This window comes from Physcomitrium patens, chromosome 4 (genome assembly GCF_059467195.1).
Source record: "Physcomitrium patens ecotype Gransden chromosome 4, ASM5946719v1, whole genome shotgun sequence".
Taxonomy (NCBI): domain Eukaryota; kingdom Viridiplantae; phylum Streptophyta; class Bryopsida; order Funariales; family Funariaceae; genus Physcomitrium; species Physcomitrium patens.
The window spans coordinates 4,672,154-4,691,641 of NC_143413.1; the positions used below are offsets into that span (position 1 = coordinate 4,672,154).

Sequence of the window (19,488 nt, forward strand, 5' to 3'; positions counted from 1 at the left end):
ATCAATGCAGAACACGTGTTTATTCGATTTGTTCAGATTTTGCCAGCTTCTGTACGTGGATGAAACATTTGGTAGTTTTGCAGACTACTTTTAGTGCCTCGTACAGGTCAGGCAGTCTTTTTTATTTTGGTGAGTAGTTTATTGTTTAACGTGGAGTGTTGAGCTGTCTAGTTTGAAAGTGTAGATTTACCTAGAGCAGTTACGTATGGGCATAATCAGGTATTCTAAGATTTTCCTTCCTTTAGTAACATGTATATAACCAATCCTCTACAAGCACGCGGGTTCGTTGTCTTGGTTCGTCGTCTTCAACTCCCAACGGAGAGTTAGATTCGCTCTGATGCGATCCAAAACAATCGTAATTCATTACCACTTCCGATTTACAATCATTCTTCAGATACCTATATAAGAAGTTGTGCCTCGCGAAACGACTCCTCAATACTGCAGTTCCTCATTTCGATCAAAATGTCTTCTTATCCATTCAAAGGGTTTCAAGTGCCAGGGCGATGGCGATGGTGGTGGTCACGAGATGGTTAAGTGGGGTTTGATCGCTGCCCTCAAATTTCGTCAGCGGTTCCTGCTTGGAATTTGTGTGTGTGTGTATGTTTGTGTTTGTGTATTTTTTTTGCTGGTATCTGTGTTTCCTTCCTCGCCGCTGTTTCTGAGAATGTGCCCTCATGTTAGCCGGAGCCACAGGACCGCGGTGTGCTTGTGCAGCGCCGAGCTCCCTTGTTGCGCACGCAGATCTTTTTTGGGTTTCCTGCCATGGAAGCGGGATGCTCGAAAATGTTTGCACGGCGTTATGTGCGTGGCAAAACATGTCACAAATGACATTTTCCCTTGCATCAAAATTCTCATGTCCACTCCCGCTTCCCTGTCAGCCCAGAGGCCGTCATGTCATTTCGGCTGTAGCCTTGACAACGCCCATGTATCTTAGTTTATATGTGGAGCTCAGGAGCAACGGGGGAAGTCATGGTAGTCAGTTTGATTCTAGAATTTGCATGACAACGCTCCGGAACCTCAACTCTTTCACATGGCCACAGATTCTTGGAGTTGTCTGCCACTTTGTCTGGCTCCTCGGCGCATCACGTCACGAGGTTGCGGGGTCATTACGTGACATCGTCGTTGGTCACAAGCCCGTCAGTGTTAGTTTACTCTTGTGCGGAGGGTGCTTGAGTGTTGTGGCGAGCACAAGTCAGAGAAAGCGTCATGTGATAAAGCTTGTTGTGTTTCTTCTTTTTGTGTGGGGAGAATTTATGTGTGTTACAAAGTAAGATTGTGCAGCAGAGGAAGAAGCAGACGCTGTGTTGTTTTGTGCTTGGTCTAATGCACCGAAGTCTTGGTCATGGTGCTGTGCTTGGCTCATTTTTGGTTATCGAGAATTCGTTTTAGGTCATCTATTGATTGCAATCCCTGTTGTTACAAGCTGACTGTATGGAGATTACTCGAATTTAGTCAATTTGCTCTGAATATGTGCTGTTTTGCCATAAGAATTGCAGGCATGAATCAGGTCCGCGCATGAAGAAGTCGAGTTTTGGAAATCTCTCCAACTCGGTAGTCTCTCCGTCTCTGTCATTGACTTGTATTTTCTTCGTGGTTGCAGGATGCAGGTACGTAATTTTTCGGCAGAAACGCACTGCTGCATAAGCACGTAAGGTCCCTGCAAAGCTGCCGTCGTTCTCCACGGGCTTGTTGGCAATCACGACAAGCTGAGGGCAGTGCAGGTCGAAGCAACGCTTCGGTGGATGATTCCCTGTGCGAAAGAAGACATTCTGTGACGATGGAGTGAATGGTACTGGAACCCTAAATATGGTTGGAGGGCAGTCTCACAAAGTGGACATAGGGCTGAATTCCGAAGCAAGGGGTTGGGTAGTTCCACAGCAAAGTGGAAATTCCTTTGGAGGAACCTATGCTCAAGGGCCTTTCAAGAGGTCCTTCTCGCAATCTTCAAGAGACTCAATGAAGCTCATCTCGAACAGTGCATCAGCCACAAGTTTGGACATAAATTACAGAGACCGATATCCTCACATGGAACAGCGCGAGCAGCAGCAGAGAGGTGGAGAAGGTGCCGAAGCGGAACAGCGAAGCGCCTACAGGTCCCAACTGGGCCGCGACCGGGGATGGGGCCTAGAAGATCGTGCCGGGGTAGAGGCTAACTACGAAGAGATAGCGGGTATAAGAGGAGACATGAGCGTGAGTGAGGGATCGCAGAGTGAAGGCACTGACGAAGAGGATGACGAGGAAGACGATGATGAGGATGATGACGATGATGAAGGTGACATGGTTGAGAACGAAGTTGACGATGCCGACGATGACAAGGAAGGACAAGAATTGCCTGAGCAGGGTGGAGGGATGAGTAGTATTGGCATGGGGTTAAACTTGCCAATGATCCCAACGGCAGGCTTGGACCACTTGGGCTACATGCGACGGGAGCCGCTGAGAGTGGATGGAGGATTTCAAAGAAACATGTTGAAAGCTCCCATTGGGATGACGGGAGCGAGCAACTCGCCTTTCGGAATGTTTCATTCGACATCGGCAACAATGCCTTTCCTGAGCTCATTCTCGTCGCCCTCCAACTCAGCTCTTCAAATCGGAGCTGGAGGTCACTCTGATGTGACGCCCACTCAGAACAGAGGCGGAATGGGAGACATCGGATACGCGTCAGGCGCTTCCTATACTCTGACTGGAGATGGGGGGCTTTCGCGTGACGTTACACGAGTGGAGTTTCGGGAAACTCTGGTGGTGACACCCTTGCAAGAAGCATCCAGAACTTCCTCAGGGCCACTCCACGAACAACTTCAAACATCTGACAGCGACAACTATTACACCACGCTTTTGAATACAAAAGTACCCCCGAATAATGGGCTGAAGAGAGCAGATTCTGTGTCAGGTCGGAATAGTGATCCACAGGCAAACGCGGAGGAATCGTTGCGGCGCATCCTTTCGGACCCTCTCACGTGAGATACATCAACCTATTATCTTGCTCTGTTGTCTTTCGCCCTGCCGGGATGTGTTTTTCCACGCGACAACATTTCTGTGGTGCAACCTGGAGTTGCCTGGTTGTTGTCATTCATTGTGAAAGAAGTGTTGTCAATGATGGTCCGATGTCTTTCGATTGGTGGTCACGTTCATGAGCTCGCCTTGGCTGCTATTGCAGAGTGTTTTTTATTTTTTATTTTTTATTTTATTATTATTTTTTTTATTTTGGACTGTGGGCTTTCAAGATTTCCAGCATTGATGACGAATGTTTGAAACCGCAGAAGCAATGCTGATGGTGTTTTGGTTTATTTCAGGGGTGCACTCATGGATGATGCCATGATTATATCATGCGGCCACTCGGTAGGAAATGCTGGACGAAGAAGAGTCATGGAAACCGTAAGCTCCAATCTTTTCTTACATAGTGCTGGAAATAGTCGAGTCTCTAAGTTGTGTCGATTGTGGTGTGTGGTTGTGGAGAAGGTGGTATCGATTATGAGCGGGCATGTCAGAATGATATGTGGATGGTTCCTCTAGCTTCAGTCACCAGCTCTGTTCGAGAAAGAGATTTGGACCTGTATAGATAAATGTCGTTTTAGTTAAAACTGTGGTTGCCCTCATGTTCATATTCCATGCATGACATTCTGGTTCACATGGCAGAGCGTGTGCATCATATGCGGAGCTTCGGTGCGAACAGAAGCTATGGCTCCAAATTACGGTATGGTTTGGCATGTCGCGCCCCTTGGTCGCGGCATTTGAAAACCAGTTTTCAGTTTAGTTCTCTGATGTCTTGAAGAGCCTGCTCCGTGATGTTGTTGGACCCGGAGTATGTCAGTGCATTGAGAAATATTTTTGCATTTGGCGGGGAATAGCATTACGCGTGGTTGTGCAAGCATTCAAACGCGAGGAAGAAATGAATGGTAATATATGCCTACGATCTGCCAAGAGGAGAAGGGAGATAATTCAGGTATTTAAGTGCTCCATTTTTTGGTTCAACATCATCTGATAGTGCTGCTGTTTTTTTTCGTTACCCGAGGTGGTCTGAAGGCTGCAATGCATCTGGAGTTTTAGAGAGTAAGTTTCCTCTGGGGGATTTCTTGTTGCTCAGTAACAAGAATGTGGAATTGAGGCAGTTTTGAGTGGAAGATTTCAATTTGAGGGGTTGATTCTATGTGGAGCTTGAATGCGGCATGACTGCAGTCTTTGTTGGTTGGCAATCGTGTCTGCCCGATGTTTAGAATTATGCTTGGAATGTTGCAACCAGTTGAGTTGCTAAGGTTTGACCCGAACCCAGACGCATAGGACATCCTGGCTCCTGGATACTTGTATTAGGATCAACATTTGTGTATTTTGCAGGAGAATATAAGTCTGCCGGAACAGATTGTTGCAGATGCTACAAAAGTAAAGGGAGTACAATTCCCGTTTGTTGTGAGTGACCGAGTGATGATTAAGGTATCAACAAACCGAGGTTGCAATGACAAGTGTTTCTAGTTGTTTATTTGGCTTCTAGTCATTAGTCTTTTTTTTATCTCAAGCGACGGTTCCCATGGTTGCAGGGAAATAAACGAACACCAGAACGGTTCGTTGGTCGAGAGGCTGTTATCACAACCCAGTGTCTCAACGGCTGGTTCGGCTCAACTCTCTTGTTTGTTTGCTATTTGATTCGCCATAGTTGCCAGGTTTCGTTCTCGTCTGAGGTGGAGTCTCAGTCATTTGTTCTTGTGTGAAGGTACTTGGTTCGAACATTGGACAGTGGTGAGAGCGTCCGCCTTCAGTACAGGTCTCTCCAAAAAATGAGAGGTCAGACACCTCCAAATGCTGGTGGATACGGGCCCACCTAGTCGAAGATGGTGCATTGAGAGAAGCATATATGGGTGAGTGAAAAGCGTCAGAATCACTTTCTATGATGAGACGTGGAAACTTTTTGTCGTGCTGTTTTTATAGATGTGCGCGAGGTTAGTGGTTCTTAACTAGTAAGTAGTAGTTGATGATTTTCTGTCTACTGAAACGGGCAGGACGATGTTGCAGGATCATGGGAAGGAATTGACGCTACATTTCCAAAATGTGAACTTCAGTGCTCTGTGCTAATTTAGGAGATGTGGGACTAGAATCTGAAGTTCTAGCCATGGACATCCTTTCTTAAGTTCTGCTACAAAGTTGATTCTCGCTGGGCCGAGAAAGTGGCATCGTTACGTTACCTCTGTGGTTTTTCTCCACTGGTGCAGCTTATTCAAAGTCTTGACGTCCCCGGCCGCAGACCCAATTCTCTAAATGCAACTGCTGATATTCGAGCATGTAGTTTGACAGTCTGCAAGGGAAGTTGGAGAATTTAGAACGTAGTGCCTCATCATGGATCTGGATGTGGCCGGTAATAGGATTCAACATTAGATCCTGGAGCTGTTGTGTAGGCAGGCAGGCACATCCAGTGAAGTATTTAGGCAAAGCAATTTATGGAATGGAAACCGTTCGACAGAATGTCAATTTCAGCGGAAGAGCTAGCACTGCAAGGTGGGTGTTGAGCTCCGCTGTTGGCAAGAGGCTCAAGAGCCATTGTAAGATACTAAAGTCAGGAGGTAACCCCTCAAACGATTCGTGCTTGTGGCACAGAAATTGTTTGCTTGTAGAGACCGCATACCTAGTTTGATTGCTCACGGTCTTTTCGGAGGGCTCTTTATGGCTGACGTACCAGATCATTTAGGGTGGTAATGGATGAGTGGAAATGAACGGCGAACCCTGCACAATAATGTGAGTGCAGTTTGAAGGACCCGATCGTTAATGTTTTCTGTCTCTACTAATCGCAACAACCTTGTAATGCAATCATGGTAAGTGTGAGGCAAGATATATTTACTAGGAGCATTTCGGTGGTTTCTTCTGAGAGAACTGCGAAGAAAAAAGCTTGCTCATATTTGTCCGTTTCGAGGCATGGCTTTGTAACCTCCGGCATCCATACTCCAGGATTGTGGTTGAACTCTTTGCCTGATCCATGGAATTTCGTCAGTGGATTATGGTATTTCACTTAACGTGTCGTGAGAGGCTTACCAGTATCGGTTTGTGAGATGATGATCTCTTTTTTTGTGGTGCATGTTTAATTGATCTTTTGTTGTTTTAGGGTTTGTTTACATGAGTGCGGGTACACACTAGGATTTAGTTATGATTGGTTGCAAAATGGAATTGTAGGTTCTCCTCAATTGCTGCTTTTTTAATATATTGTGGATTCTATTCCGAATTCCTTCCATTTGTTCAGGGTAACTGAAAATTGAAAAAATTGCAATTTTTTTGTTGGTCCTGCTTGTTGCGATGGCCTGTATTAGCAATATTCACGAAGAGGACTTCGCTTCCGCTGACCATATCTTGATTGAACAATCATCAATGTGTGTCACCATCGTTAATTCTTTCTCATGTTCTTAGATCGTGTTCAGAGGCAGACGCTGAGTTATATCTTTCAATCTGTATACATAACATACCTTTGTAATTGTGTCAGTTCATCGGCGCAGATCAATTGCGAACATGGGTTTGCTGCATTGTGAAAAATGCGTCTATTTTGTCTTGGTTTGGCTGCTTCCAAGCCGTTTGCAGGCAGAGCAGGTATTTCTTTGTCTGCCACTGACAATAGTGAAGTCTTGAACATCTAGCGAATCCTGGCTCTCAACTCTTCGACCATGAAAGATAGAGTATTGAATTGCATTAACATGCCAAGGAGATGGAAAAGGACTTTGAAGTACCTTAGCACAGCAAAGCATGACCTAGGGTTTTCAGCTGTGGTCCTGAGGAGGCCAACATAGAACGTACCTAGTGACAATGAAGGTGTTGATCAAATTCCTCGTTTGTAGATCGGCATCTATGAGAAACTAGCGATGGCCACGGTGACTTAGTAATTTTTTTATGTTGACGAGAACGTACCTTTTGTAAAGTTTATAAATTAAATATTCCTTACCAATAAGATATGTCATGTACAGCTGCTGTAGTCAAGCAGGGATACTATTTAAAGACCTGTTTAAGTCAAGGCATTATCTCATTTTGATGATTACGAGTTCGCGTGTATATACATATAAATACACATATATGTGTATATGAGCTATACAATGTGAGCAATTCGTAGATATTAAGTGTTACACTCAGGTTTTTTTCCACTGTTTGGATGTAATTTGAAACTGAGTGAAAGGAGGCTGAAAGAATATACTCATACTTTTACTAATACACCGACTCTACTAGTGGCCTCAAGCTACTACAAGACTGCCAAGCATCTTGTATTGCAGCTGAACCTCGGCGTCGTAAGGTTTCGTGGTGCCGTTTGTTCAGTTGCCTCACAGCCGCCGTCATGATAAGGGTATACGTTGATCTGCACTCAAGGAGAGCACATTCACTGAGGCCATGAATCCATTCTCCAATCTCACTCACTGGAGGTGGCATATTAATGCAAACTTTGATGAGTTTGATGATGGAATCTGTCACAGGTAACCGCACCAGAGTTTTGTTTGATCATGTCAGGATGGGGATTTGTGGAGACAAGGTAAGAACAATGGAATGATGGCAGCTGGGTTAATGGGTTGGCAGCACGGCTCGCCCATTTCAGGAGCTCAGCCTGTCCTTCACAAGAGCTGAGTGCGAAGTTATGGTGAGAGAATGTGATTTGGTTTGTTGCAGGTTGTCGACAGGGGAAGGATGGCGATGGATTGGGTGCAGTAGAAACGTCATGGGCGAGTGCGATCGACAGGGGTGACACGGTTGAGCCAGAAAGCCTGCGGTAATGTTGATTGATGGTGTTGGTTACAGAGACGTGACCTTACCTCCGACGTTTGGAAAATTTGAGCATATGTATAGCCAGAAGTTACATGAAGTGCATTTCGGCTATGCCGGTAGAGGCCCTGGATTAAGAAGGAGATGAAGATGTTTAGTAATGGGCAAAAGCAGCTTGGGATAAGGGTACGCTAGGGTGGAGACTTTGGATTATGAGAGTCTAAGCACAATGCAGTTGGAGGAATTGCAATGGCGGCGGCGACGGCTGCTGCTGCTGGCTGCTGCGATGATGCTGGGATGGTGTGGTGGAACAATGGTGCCAATGAGTGATGATGTACTGGGGCTTATGGCGTTCAAAGCTGGGCTGAGTGATCCAACCGGGGCGTTGCATTCCTGGCGGCAGGATGATGCCAGCCCGTGTGCTTGGGTCGGGATTGTCTGCGATCGTCTTACGGGCAGGTTAGCTGTTGCTGTACGCCTCGCGTGTTGCCGTTCGCCATAGTTTTTCAACAGAATGTTCCTTCATAAGATAATGCAAGCTACGCACTTGGTAGTGATTGTGCTCGACATTGCAACACCTTCTCAAATGACCTTTATCCTCTTGAAGAAATAGCTCGAGAAGCTCCAAAATAAGAATGTATTCGAGTTTTCTTAGTTTCTTGTAGCCTGCTTGGGGTTTTGTGAATGCAATGAAAGTGATAGAGCTAATTCTTTTTGGTTTTTGATGAACAGGGTATCCGAGTTAAATCTTGTCGGGTTATTCCTTGCTGGTCAGATTGGGCGAGGCTTAGCGAAGCTGGATGAGCTTCAGATTTTAAACCTGTCGTCAAACAACTTTACTGGAAGCATTGACACAGAAGTCGCAGGGCTACCTATGCTGCGCAAGCTAAACGTGAGCAACAACCAGCTAAATGGAGTGATTACTCCACTGCTCACTAACAACAGCAGCCTCATGGTCCTCGACCTTTCCAGCAATGCCTTGACAGGACCCATGGCAGAGAAGTTCTTCACCACTTGTCAGAGCCTTGTGTCTCTTTACCTGGGTGGAAATCTTCTCAATGGCCCTATTCCTCCGTCCATCATCTCATGCACCCAGCTCACAGATCTGAGCTTGTCGCATAATTTATTTTCAGGAGAAATTCCGGGTGGATTTGGACAGTTAAAGAGTTTAGTAAATATCGACTTCTCTCATAATTTGCTGACCGGGACCATACCTGCTGAACTTGGAGCACTGAAAAGCCTCACAAGTTTAAGTCTGATGGACAACAAGCTGACTGGAAGTATTCCTGGACAGTTGAGCAATTGCGTAAGTATATTGGCCATGGATGTGAGCCAGAACAGCTTATCTGGGGTTTTGCCACCTGATCTTCAGAGCTTGACTTCGTTGGCCCTATTCAATGGTCGTAACAACATGATTTCCGGTGATTTCCCAACTTGGCTGGGATCCTTAAATAGGCTCCAGGTGCTAGACTTTGCCAATAACAGGTTCACAGGCGCAGTGCCGAAATCGCTTGGACAATTGCAGGTACTGCAAGTGCTGGACTTGTCTGGAAATCTTCTGTTGGGTAACATTCCAGTGGAAATCGGCACCTGTACCCGCCTTCAAAGCTTGGATCTAAGCAACAACAATCTCATAGGTTCCATACCACCGGAGCTGCTAGTCCTCAATGTGCAGTTTCTCGATTTTGCAGGCAACTCACTCACAGGAAATTTTCCGTCTGTTGGACCTGGGGCATGTCCTTTCCTTCAGTTTCTGGACATTTCTCAGAACAAGTTGGAAGGTCCGCTTTTGCCTCAGCTTGGACAGTGCTCTAATCTGGTAGCTGTGAACTTCTCAGGAAATGGTTTCTCCTCCGCTATACCAGCAGAGCTTGGAAACTTACCGTCCCTGACGTTGCTAGATCTTAGCAACAACGTACTGGATGGGAATATTCCGCCTAGCTTGGGCACCGTCACTCGTCTTACTGTGCTGGATTTGCACCACAACAGACTTGGTGGAGAGATTCCAACTCAGATTGGCAGCTGCTTAGCCCTGGCTAACTTGTAAATTTTTCTCAATTTAAGCACCTGTTTCATTGGATTACTTTTTTTTAGTTTTTTTTAGAATACTGAATGTAATGACCTTGCTGATTATACTTGTCATTTAAAGTTTACATCACGGTGAAGAGTGAGTTAGTTGAAGTACTAACTAGTGTGTTGATTCTTGCAGGAATTTGGCTGAGAACAAACTAAGTGGCCCTATTCCAGAGTCTCTGACCAATCTCACCAGCCTTGCATTTCTGGACTTGTCATCCAACAACTTGACGGGTACCATTCCCCAAGGCTTCGAGAAGATGAAGTCTTTGCAGAAGGTGAATATATCCTTCAACCACCTCACTGGTCCCATACCCACCAGCGGAGCATTTTCGAATCCAAGTGAGGTCTTAGGAAACTCAGGCTTGTGTGGCACTTTGATCGGTGTGGCATGTTCTCCGGGCGCTCCGAAGCCCATCGTGTTGAATCCAAACAGCACAGCCCTCGTTCAAGTGAAGAGAGAAATCGTGCTCAGCATCTCTGCTATAATCGCTATCTCCGCAGCAGCCGTCATCGCCGTGGGGGTGATTCTCGTCACCGTACTCAACATCCGGTCTCAGACCAGAGCGCGTCGTAACGCCAGGAGAGGGATGGAAAGTGTGTCCCAGTCACCCAGCAACAAGCATTTTTCTGAGGGAAGCCTGGTGTTTTACAAGGGACCACAGAAAATAACCAACCAAAACTGGCCAGTAGGGAGCGTGCAAGGGCTTACAAACAAGCAAGACGAAATTGGACGCGGTGGCTTCGGTACAGTCTACCGAGCTGTTCTCCCTAAAGGCAACACCGTGGCAGTGAAGAAACTACTTGTCGCAAGCCTCGTCAAAACGCAGGAGGAGTTCGAGCGGGAGGTCAATCCTTTGGGGAAAATCAGCCATCGAAACCTGGTCACACTTCAAGGCTACTACTGGACCCCCCAGCTGCAACTCCTCCTTTACGATTACGTCCCAAACGGCAACCTTTACCGCCGCTTGCACGAGAGACGAGATGTAGAGCCACCTCTCCAATGGGATGACAGGTTCAAGATCGCGCTCGGTACTGCCCTTGGCCTGGGCCACCTCCACCACGGCTGCCAACCTCAGGTCATCCACTACGACCTCAAATCGACCAACATCCTGCTCTCCCACAACAACGAGGCCCACATCTCCGACTACGGCTTAGCAAGACTACTACCAACTCTAGACAGGTATATCCTAGGCTCTAAGTTCCAGAGTGCACTGGGTTACATGGCACCGGAGTTCTCATGCCCCAGCTTGCGAATCACTGAGAAATGTGATGTCTATGGATTTGGCGTGTTACTTCTGGAGCTTGTGACGGGGCGTCGTCCAGTTGAGTATATGGAAGACGATGTGGTGATCCTGTGTGACCATGTGAGGGCGTTGCTGGAGGGGGGTCGTCCCCTTACTTGCGTTGACAGCACCATGTTGCCATATCCAGAGGATGAAGTACTCCCCGTCATCAAGCTCGCCCTCATTTGCACCTCTCATGTGCCCTCCAACCGACCAGCTATGGAGGAAGTAGTTCAGATTCTGGAGCTCATTCGGCCCATCCCCATTCTCCCAGACTCTCCCTGAGAAAAAACAGAAACTTGGACATGGTTTCAGTGAATTCATGCATCATTCACGAGGCTCCTATAAACAGGTTACTGAAATAGCAACGAATAATTTTTGGCAACCTTAGCTTACACCTCTCTATTCCAGCGTTGAGATGGGTTTTTTCAATGTAGTGACTGATCCGTCAGCGGGCGGCATAAAAGCGTCAGGATTGTTGGGGTTTTGGTGACATGGTTCGTGACAGAGTAGTCCCCAGAACGACCATTGTGTTACTTTGTGTGTGTATTTTCATCTTTTTTTCTTCATGGGAACAAATAGAATCAAATTCTACTGCAAGAGATTACTGCAAGATCTACTGTAAGTAGTGTTGTTGCTACTCTAATCAAGGGCTTGAATTAGCTGGAACTTAGTTGCTTGTTAGAGTAGTAGGAGTGTTAATGTTGTTTATATTTTATGAGTATTTCATGCCAATTTATTTGAAGATTTATATAAATTCTAAAATCTCTTTCTACATCTAATATAAATAACACAATCAGATCAAAATCAAAACTTGAAATTTTAGAATGTTTCATATTGCAAGTCAAACCACAATTACCATATTAATTATGGCTACAATATTTTTTTAGCTTTTTAATATTAATTGATCTAACAAACATGTAAAGTTCTATTTTATTTAGCATATATATACAAGGAGTTGTTAAAGCCACATCCCTCTTTCCATCTCATAATCCATTTTGTATATGTTCCTTGTCCCCAACCTTGTTTCTAGCCCCCATCCTTATCTCCCATTCTTAGCTACCATCCCCACCTCCAATTCCACCATGTCTTGACCCACTCCCGTCTTCAACAAGGAAATTATGTTTTTATTTTTGAAAAATATTTTTTTATCCTAAAAATGATATAAATAAAAAAAATTCTTTAAAATAGAGTTTTAAGAAAGTATTATTTATACTTTTAAATTAAATAAAAAAATATGATTTTAAGAAAATTATATTTAATATTTTAATTTAATTTATATAATATAAGGAAAAAAATTAATATTTTAAATCTAAATTATCTTTAAAACACTCTAAGATATTTAACAAATTCTAAAAGCATATTACATAAGATTTTAAATGATAATATACTAAATTTTATACACTTTAATATCTTGGCTCTTAAAGTATTTTAATTTAAAGAATTGAAATGAAATACCTTCTTTTTTTTACTTTTTTTTTCAATCAATATTTTTAAAAAATTACAAAAAAAATAATTTTTAAATACTAAGATATGTAATAATATTAAGAAAAAAAAAAAAAAAAAAAAAAAAAACACATTCACTAGTTATTTAGAATTTTTTTAAATAATAATAAACTAAAATAGATTTTTTCGTATTCAAGGAGTCTTAAATATTTCATAACAAGGCAAAAATATAATAGAGAAATTAATAAAATTGAATGTAGAATTGGGGATAAGAGTGGAAACAAAGTAGAGATGGTGGTTGGAAATAGAGGACACGACAAGGGACATGTACAAAATGGATCATGAGATAGGAGGAGGGGTGTGGCTTTAACAACTCCCTATATATATATATATATATATATATACATATGTTTTTAGTTATTATAATTTCAAGATAGAGCTAATACAAAACATACTCTAATATATGTCAATATTAATAACTATTGTCTCCAATCCACCAAGAATAATATAATTTTAACTTAATTATTTTAGAATCTACCAAATGTATATACTTAGATCTTAATTTATTATTATAATTTATTATTATAATCTTATAAGCATGGTTTGTGAAGTATAAAAATCTCATAATTTATTATTATAATTTTGCTTAGATTTAAAAGAGAAGAAGGAAAATTGAAGAAAAAAGAAGAAAGAAGAGAGAGAGAGAGTAAAAGAAAGAGAGCATGTAAAAACATTAAACATATTCATAACTATTTATTTTCTATATTTAGAATTAATAGCATAAATCAAATATATTCTAAATTTATTTTAAATATTAGTGGATTTGATTTTCTATAAATTAATATTAAATTTTTAGAGTCTACAATTTATTCAATAATTGGAATTAAAATCTCTAAATGATCATACAAAAAAACACATTTTCCAAAAAAATATGTTAGCAACTGTTTAAAATCTTATTAGCCTTAAATCACAATATATATTTATAATATAGAATATGATCCATGTTATTCTTGTATAAATATTGTAAGTATTTTTAAATTACAAGTAATTAAATCAAAATATTTGTATATATTTAATGCATACAAAAATATCATATTTAAGCTCTTGTGAATGATAAATAAATAAAAATAAAAAGAATTAAATAGTACCTTCAATGTTAATCAATTCTAATCCTATTAAAGTATCAATAGTAAATTTTTATTTTTTTAGGAAAATATTAAGAATATAAATAGAATATTTTAGAATTTGGATAATATATTATTTTTTCTATTTTTAATTAATGGATATTATGAGTCATTAATTTTTTAGATTTTTTATTATTTAATATGCTGAAATTTATGCCAACCTATTTTAGATTTGTAAAAAACAAGTAACTCCACGTTTTATTCCTATATATATATATATATATATATATATATAAAAAATTAAGTTAAGATGTATTAATTTATTTTTTAAGAATAGATAAAGAAAATATTAAGAAAGATTAAAAGCCATAGTTGAGGAAAATAACATGGTATAAATTAGATCAAGTATAATTTATTTAAAAAGTTAATTAAAAAAATTGAAGTAAAAATAAGTATTTCTTTGATCTCTAAGATACTACTTATAACAAGAACTTAATCAATTGAGTAAATTTTTTCTATTATGTTAAAGCTAATAATTCAATAAGGATTTAGTACTGATAGAAAGGCTGCAAATTAAAATATGGTTACAAATTGTTAGGAGTTGTCATGATGGACAGAATGCCTTATTATTATTTACTTATTAGCAATCATTTTTTAGAGTGAAATTTGTAGTCTGCAATATCTTCAACAGTATTTTCATTTGGTCTAGAGTTTTAAGTTAATAAAAAAAATATAAAAGAATACAAATTAAGTATATGTTCTTCTATTAGACCTTGAGGACAATGTCAATACTAAATAGACAAGAATTTGTAGTCAATGAGAATTTTTGTCTAAATATTCTTACTTTTGTATTGATAAAATTTCAATAGCTTCTGGTTTTTATATATAGATAATTACATGTAAGTATTTATATTAAAAAATCATGCATAATTACATAAAAATTTAAGAGAAGAAATTTGGCTTAAGTAGCCAATGTCAAATGAAAAGAAGGTTTTTTAATTTTGTTGTTAATCTTATTTTAAAATCTTTTCTAGACCACTTAGAGTAATTGGGTGTCATATCCACTCCTCTAGCAACTATAATTTCCACAAGCACATAATTACAAAGAATTGAAATACATTCATTATAATAAAAAGGAGAAAATAGCAAATGCATAGATTTCACTTAATGTGTCCAAGACTTCATTTGTGATTGATTTCTTGGTGCTACTAGAATTTAAAGTTTTAGTTAACTTATTTTGAAACAGTTTTATTTTTGTGGAAAATGTTTAATGAATGAACAAAATACAACTTTTAGTAGACAAAGCACATTGCAATAACTTTTGAAATGGTCACAAATATCTGATAAACACTTCAGTAAATCCAAGTAGGAGAAAAATGATCACCCCAACTGGAAAAAAGGTAATGAGATGTAATTCTTTTTAAGGTTACAGAAAACCTCAGCAACAAATACTGCTGATGAGGCGAACTCGAAACGTGCTCAAGTACATAATTGAAAAATAATATTAAAAGACAGGAATCCTGTAATGTATCGAAACCGCATCGCTTAAAATTACAAGAGATAATGGCAAACTAAAGATGTGGAAGCTGGACTAATAGGGTAATTGCACAGAACCTACCTTGCCGCTTATCCCCAGGGGCTTGCCAATCATCATTGAAACATGAAAGAGAAGTCATAAACTATGAAAAGAGGTTCATGGAGATTTTGTTGTCTACTAATTTTCATAAACTCAAAAGCAGAGAGAGAGAGAGAGAGATCTCAAGGAGCCCAGCTTTCAACAAGGAGTAACCTTCTGTAAGGTTTGCCATTGACGTCGGCCTTCACATGCCTAGAGACGCGACGCATCTGATGGAAGAGATTGAGCTCGTCATTTATGAGCCCGAAGTTTGCATCGGGATCACCAATTTGTGAGACCTTCACTCGAGAGTAGCCAAGCTTAGGCAGTAGCTCCTCTGGCCAATCACTATGAAAATAGAAGTGAGTCTTCAGCTCATGGGCTAAATGGATGGAAGACTCGTTCATGAAATCAGCCAGCACCACCGTTTCATTCTCGCAGTTTTGGGAAATGCACTTCAAAGTCTCTTTTGCACGAGCTTCTTGCAGGTAATATAAGAACCCTTCTAAGATCCAGACTGTAGGTAATTGTACCTTGAACCCTGCCGCTTTCAGTCTGCCAAACCAATCTTCTGTGGCAATATCAGAGGCCACTCTGTGCAAACTCTTTGCTTCAAGCATGGGTAAGGGCTCTCCTGCTTCCAACATTGCCTGGAGTATGGACTCTTTGAAGTGTAAGGCTTTGGCAGAGTCTACTTCAAACACGGAACAGTCTTTGAGCGATCGAAGTCGGTATGCACGAGCGTCCATTCCTACACAAGTAAATCACAATTAGAAAAGAGCCAACACCGTCTATAAAAAAATAGCCGTGACAAGGACATGCTTCTGGAATAGACAAAAACCCCTGGAAGAAACAGGCGCTGTAACTCTTCACAGGGCAGAAAACCCAAATTTAGTGAAGTGGGTAGCAGCATAATGAGGGCCTTCCATTTCCACCCTTGAACAGACATGTTTCAAAGACAGCAATATTTGAGCATGTCAATGTAACTTAAGAAAAGAACGGAAAGTATAACCAGACTTGAGAATTGTCCAGGCAAGGATCACACATTAGAGCCTTCTGGAGATTGTGATGTGACACCCCTGTCTGCAATCTATGCATTTTAATCTAATTGAGTAATCAGGACAATCTCCACCACTAGACGAACCCAGATTCCTTAAAATTTAGAAAGAATTAAAATTTCTCTAAATTCGCTTACCAGCACCCAACAAAACTACTTGGTATTCACTCGAGCTTGAATCAAACTGAGAAAGTGCTTCTGCAAGGCGGGTATCAAACCAAAGTGTCCTCACAGCCATCATTACACCAGCAGTCTCCCGTGCGTTCTTGTCCTGGTCGCGACGCACCTTCTCCTGCAGTCCTCTTAGAAACACGTCTCCAGCGAAAACTTCTGCCAAAGGATCATGGATCACGTGATTCCATAACGCTCTACCTGCAGCTGTCTGGCATGCACTCCGCTCCAGATAATCTCGTTCTGGGTCAAGGGACTTGTGCAGCCTTCTTATGGCCTTAAGCTGGCACTGACTCGTTTCCAGATTCACGCCTAACATCCTACAAAACCACGAACATGTAGACTTCTCCATACATCAACTCGTAAACAATAATGAAAACAACTGTACGAACTTTTTACAATAACTGTTAACAAAAGCGTCTACAGAGAAAGCAGAAATTTTATTCATTCCTGATCTGTTTGCATGGTTTGACCTACCCAGGCACATGGGCGGTATCATCCTCGTCACAACTCAAATCGACAACCGTAACAGATTGTTGCTGCTCCTTACTCACGTTCATGCTGACGAGGAGTTCGTGGAGTTTTAAATTACAACGCCGTGGGCAGAGTCTCGGCGACCAAGCTGATGAGGGAGAGCACGCGAGCAGCAAGATAGGCATGGGGACTCGCAAATGCCAGCATGATATGCTGCCTTCAGCCACTCCTATCTAAACACAAGAAAGTCACCCATATTGACAGTATTGAAACAAGCTGAAGTCATAATCAATCGTCAATTTGAAGTTCTAGAAGGCGAATTACGTGTAAGTAAAAGGTCTATGCTACGCCTGCTCTGTTCACAAGCCTTATCGGAGCCAGATTATGCTTCAGCACATCATAAACTTTGGTATGAATAGCCGTTAAGCATCCATTTAGGTGTCTAAATATCGAGGTCAGTGTAGTGCTCTTGACAATTGTAAATTGACCGTTGCAAAAAAAAATTCTCTTAGCAAAGTCTAATGCTTCAAAAACTTAAGTCACGGCAACGTAAGCTCCACCGTCAGAAGAGGTGATGTAACGGAGTAACTAGAGTTACTTGCACTTACATAGCATTTGGTGGAAGACTTTAATCAGTCAGACCCTGTACTAATTCTCCTCCCTGAGCGATTTCGTAAAGCTTCTATCCGAAGGGTTTCAGCCGCGCAGCATCCCGAGCACACCTAGGATTAGCAACAATTCTCGAGGTTGTTGCTAACGATAGAGCTGCATGCTGAAACATCAGCGCCCCTGCACTGGAGGAAGGAATCCGGCTTGAAAACTAGTGTGATTTGGTATGGGAGTATTAGAAAGTTTTCAAGATTTTATGACGAGCTGTAGAGGAGTTGCCTTCCTCATTAAGTCCTTTCTTCTTTCCCATTTGCCGAGGACCTGTCCGCTCCAACAAACACAGGATTATTCCAAGAAAACTATATTTACCTGCAACAGACACTTCCGCTCAGCTCTGTACTTCCTCTATTCAATGTAATGTGAATTCACTTAGAAATTCTTTTAAGCGCTAACAACCTCACAAATGTCAATCACTCTTCAGAAACTCACCAATTCCATCCCCTCTCAATCACAATCAGAATAACAACACTCAGTGCGCACGCTTAAATTCGCTTGAGCGTCAATGCAAGAGCTTGGAAACAAATGGTCACTCCATGTAAATAACTACACTACAACCAAAACCTGCGAAAATTTCATGACAACTAAACGTCTTGCACACTCGTCAAAAGAATTGAAATAAAATTCGTATTTTCCGAAAGCAAGAAAACGAAAAACAAGTCCTAATCTCCGGGAAAAGATCTAACCACTCATTTAGCAAGCTTGCGCAGTTCAGTCCAATTCTCAAGTCCGTACAGAATCGCTGCACGAATTCCAGAAGCTCCGTCGCACGCAACTCTCCTAGACATACAGAAGAATCATTCAGAGGTTCATGAGCGAAGACTTGATCGGGAGTACTCTACCTAAATTCGAAATTGCCGGGCAAAAATTCCAAGCAACCACGATGCAGTTTAGAAAGAGCTGACAAGCGCAACCAAACGCACAGTAGCAAGACAGCGGCGACGGGAGGGGGAAACTGCATTGCTTGCTGCAAGAGCGTTGGTACAGTCAGAGGGGGGTGCAGCATCGCAAAGGGCGACGGAGGGGCAGGCGCTTCCGTGGAGACGAGGTTTGTGTGGTAGGTGCGGAAAACAGAACTGTGGAGGAGAGGGGGGGCGGGGTGGTGGCAGTTGGTCCAGACAGCCAGAGCTGAAGCAGATGGGGAGGGAAGGGTGGCCACGACGCCACAAGGCCCCGACACCCATCCTCGCCCGAGCTCCGGTGCCCTCCTCCTCTGCGCGGGTGCGGTGCTGTCGATGAATGGCGGGGCGGGGCCTGGCACACTTCCACACTTTACCCCACTTGCTCTCTTACTGCTCTGGCTGTCTGTCTGTCTTCAGGTCCTCTTCCCTTCTCGGATGGATTTTGTTACTACATCGCGCCTGATAGCCTCTCTCAATTTTTTTGAGCATGTTCGAAATTGAGAATCGGGTTCTACGCGCCAGTGTTGTGGTGGAATGCGAGGAGAAGTGAGAAATAAGTGTGTTAGCGCAGGTTTCCGCATTAGTCATCCGTCCAGTGCATGGACCCTCATCGGCTGCTTTTCGTAACGAGGTGTGTGAAGTGCTGAGTGAGGGTCTTTGATATGCTTCGATAAAAATAAATTCTTATATAATCAGAATGACTTGGGGTTATTTTTTCACCCGCATGTACGAGTGAAAAAAATAGTTCCTAGGTTGTCAATGAAATGTAGTTTCCGCATTTTCTAATTGTTGTGATATTTGCATTGGGGATGACTTCATCTCGTCTCTTCGTCTAGGCACTGACTACCGCCTTACAGTTTGTAACATGATTCATGGAAGAACTTTCAACAACGGTTGTCAATAAGCAAGAACCTAAATTTGGTGTCAGACCAACTGAGGAACTTTCGAAGGACAAGTGGGAAGA

The 19,488-nt window shown here is 41.9% G+C and overlaps 3 protein-coding genes across 9 annotated transcripts; 2 read left to right on the top strand and 1 right to left on the bottom strand.

The window, feature by feature from the left end:
• The first annotated feature begins 296 nt into the window (after positions 1-296).
• LOC112280949 (uncharacterized) lies at positions 297-5,596 on the top strand. 3 transcript variants are annotated; one of them, XM_024516917.3, is made up of 9 exons: positions 297-539; positions 1,601-2,954; positions 3,291-3,372; positions 3,634-3,691; positions 3,846-3,940; positions 4,330-4,425; positions 4,530-4,600; positions 4,703-4,847; positions 5,002-5,596. In XM_024516917.3, the coding sequence occupies exons 2-8, from the start codon at positions 1,807-1,809 to the stop codon at positions 4,812-4,814; spliced, it is 1,662 nt and encodes a 553-aa protein (XP_024372685.1). In that variant the 5' UTR covers positions 297-539; positions 1,601-1,806; the 3' UTR covers positions 4,815-4,847; positions 5,002-5,596. The 3 variants fall into 3 exon arrangements, with proteins under 3 accessions (XP_024372685.1, XP_090105681.1, XP_024372686.1); XM_090249555.1 differs by having other exon boundaries at positions 391-529; XM_024516918.2 differs by having other exon boundaries at positions 394-534.
• A 1,647-nt stretch (positions 5,597-7,243) lies between these two features.
• On the top strand, positions 7,244-11,753 carry LOC112280947 (uncharacterized). 2 transcript variants are annotated; one of them, XM_090249554.1, is made up of 4 exons: positions 7,244-7,427; positions 7,618-8,169; positions 8,443-9,753; positions 9,920-11,753. In XM_090249554.1, exons 2-4 carry the CDS (start codon positions 7,940-7,942, stop codon positions 11,352-11,354), a joined length of 2,976 nt encoding a protein of 991 aa, XP_090105680.1. In that variant the 5' UTR covers positions 7,244-7,427; positions 7,618-7,939; the 3' UTR covers positions 11,355-11,753. The 2 variants fall into 2 exon arrangements, with proteins under 2 accessions (XP_090105680.1, XP_024372682.1); XM_024516914.3 differs by having other exon boundaries at positions 7,424-8,169.
• A 3,370-nt stretch (positions 11,754-15,123) lies between these two features.
• On the bottom strand, positions 15,124-18,896 carry LOC112281352 (uncharacterized). 4 transcript variants are annotated; one of them, XM_090249556.1, is made up of 6 exons: positions 18,546-18,896; positions 18,309-18,402; positions 17,565-17,886; positions 16,960-17,189; positions 16,450-16,802; positions 15,124-16,005 (listed from the first exon to the last, which is right to left on the bottom strand). In XM_090249556.1, the coding sequence occupies exons 4-6, from the start codon at positions 17,139-17,141 to the stop codon at positions 15,398-15,400; spliced, it is 1,143 nt and encodes a 380-aa protein (XP_090105682.1). In that variant the 5' UTR covers positions 17,142-17,189; positions 17,565-17,886; positions 18,309-18,402; positions 18,546-18,896; the 3' UTR covers positions 15,124-15,397. The 4 variants fall into 4 exon arrangements, with proteins under 4 accessions (XP_090105682.1, XP_024373526.1, XP_090105683.1 ...); XM_024517758.3 differs by having other exon boundaries at positions 18,309-18,749; XM_090249557.1 differs by lacking the exon at positions 18,309-18,402 and having other exon boundaries at positions 18,465-18,634.
• Positions 18,897-19,488: the final 592 nt, after the last annotated feature.

Coding starts and splice junctions, on each gene's coding strand:
- LOC112280949 (XM_024516917.3), top strand. CDS start 1,807: ATGGTTGGAGGGCAGTCTCACAAAGTGGACATAGGGCTGAATTCCGAA. Junction 3,692..3,845: donor AGCTATGGCTCCAAATTACG/GTATGGTTTGGC, acceptor GGCGGGGAATAG/CATTACGCGTGGTTGTGCAA. Junction 4,426..4,529: donor GTGACCGAGTGATGATTAAG/GTATCAACAAAC, acceptor CCATGGTTGCAG/GGAAATAAACGAACACCAGA.
- LOC112281352 (XM_090249556.1), bottom strand. CDS start 17,141: ATGCCTATCTTGCTGCTCGCGTGCTCTCCCTCATCAGCTTGGTCGCCG. Junction 16,803..16,959: donor GATACCGCCCATGTGCCTGG/GTAGGTCAAACC, acceptor GTGGTTTTGTAG/GATGTTAGGCGTGAATCTGG. Junction 16,006..16,449: donor AGTAGTTTTGTTGGGTGCTG/GTAAGCGAATTT, acceptor TTACTTGTGTAG/GAATGGACGCTCGTGCATAC.
- LOC112280947 (XM_090249554.1), top strand. CDS start 7,940: ATGCAGTTGGAGGAATTGCAATGGCGGCGGCGACGGCTGCTGCTGCTG. Junction 8,170..8,442: donor TGCGATCGTCTTACGGGCAG/GTTAGCTGTTGC, acceptor TTTGATGAACAG/GGTATCCGAGTTAAATCTTG. Junction 9,754..9,919: donor TGCTTAGCCCTGGCTAACTT/GTAAATTTTTCT, acceptor TGATTCTTGCAG/GAATTTGGCTGAGAACAAAC.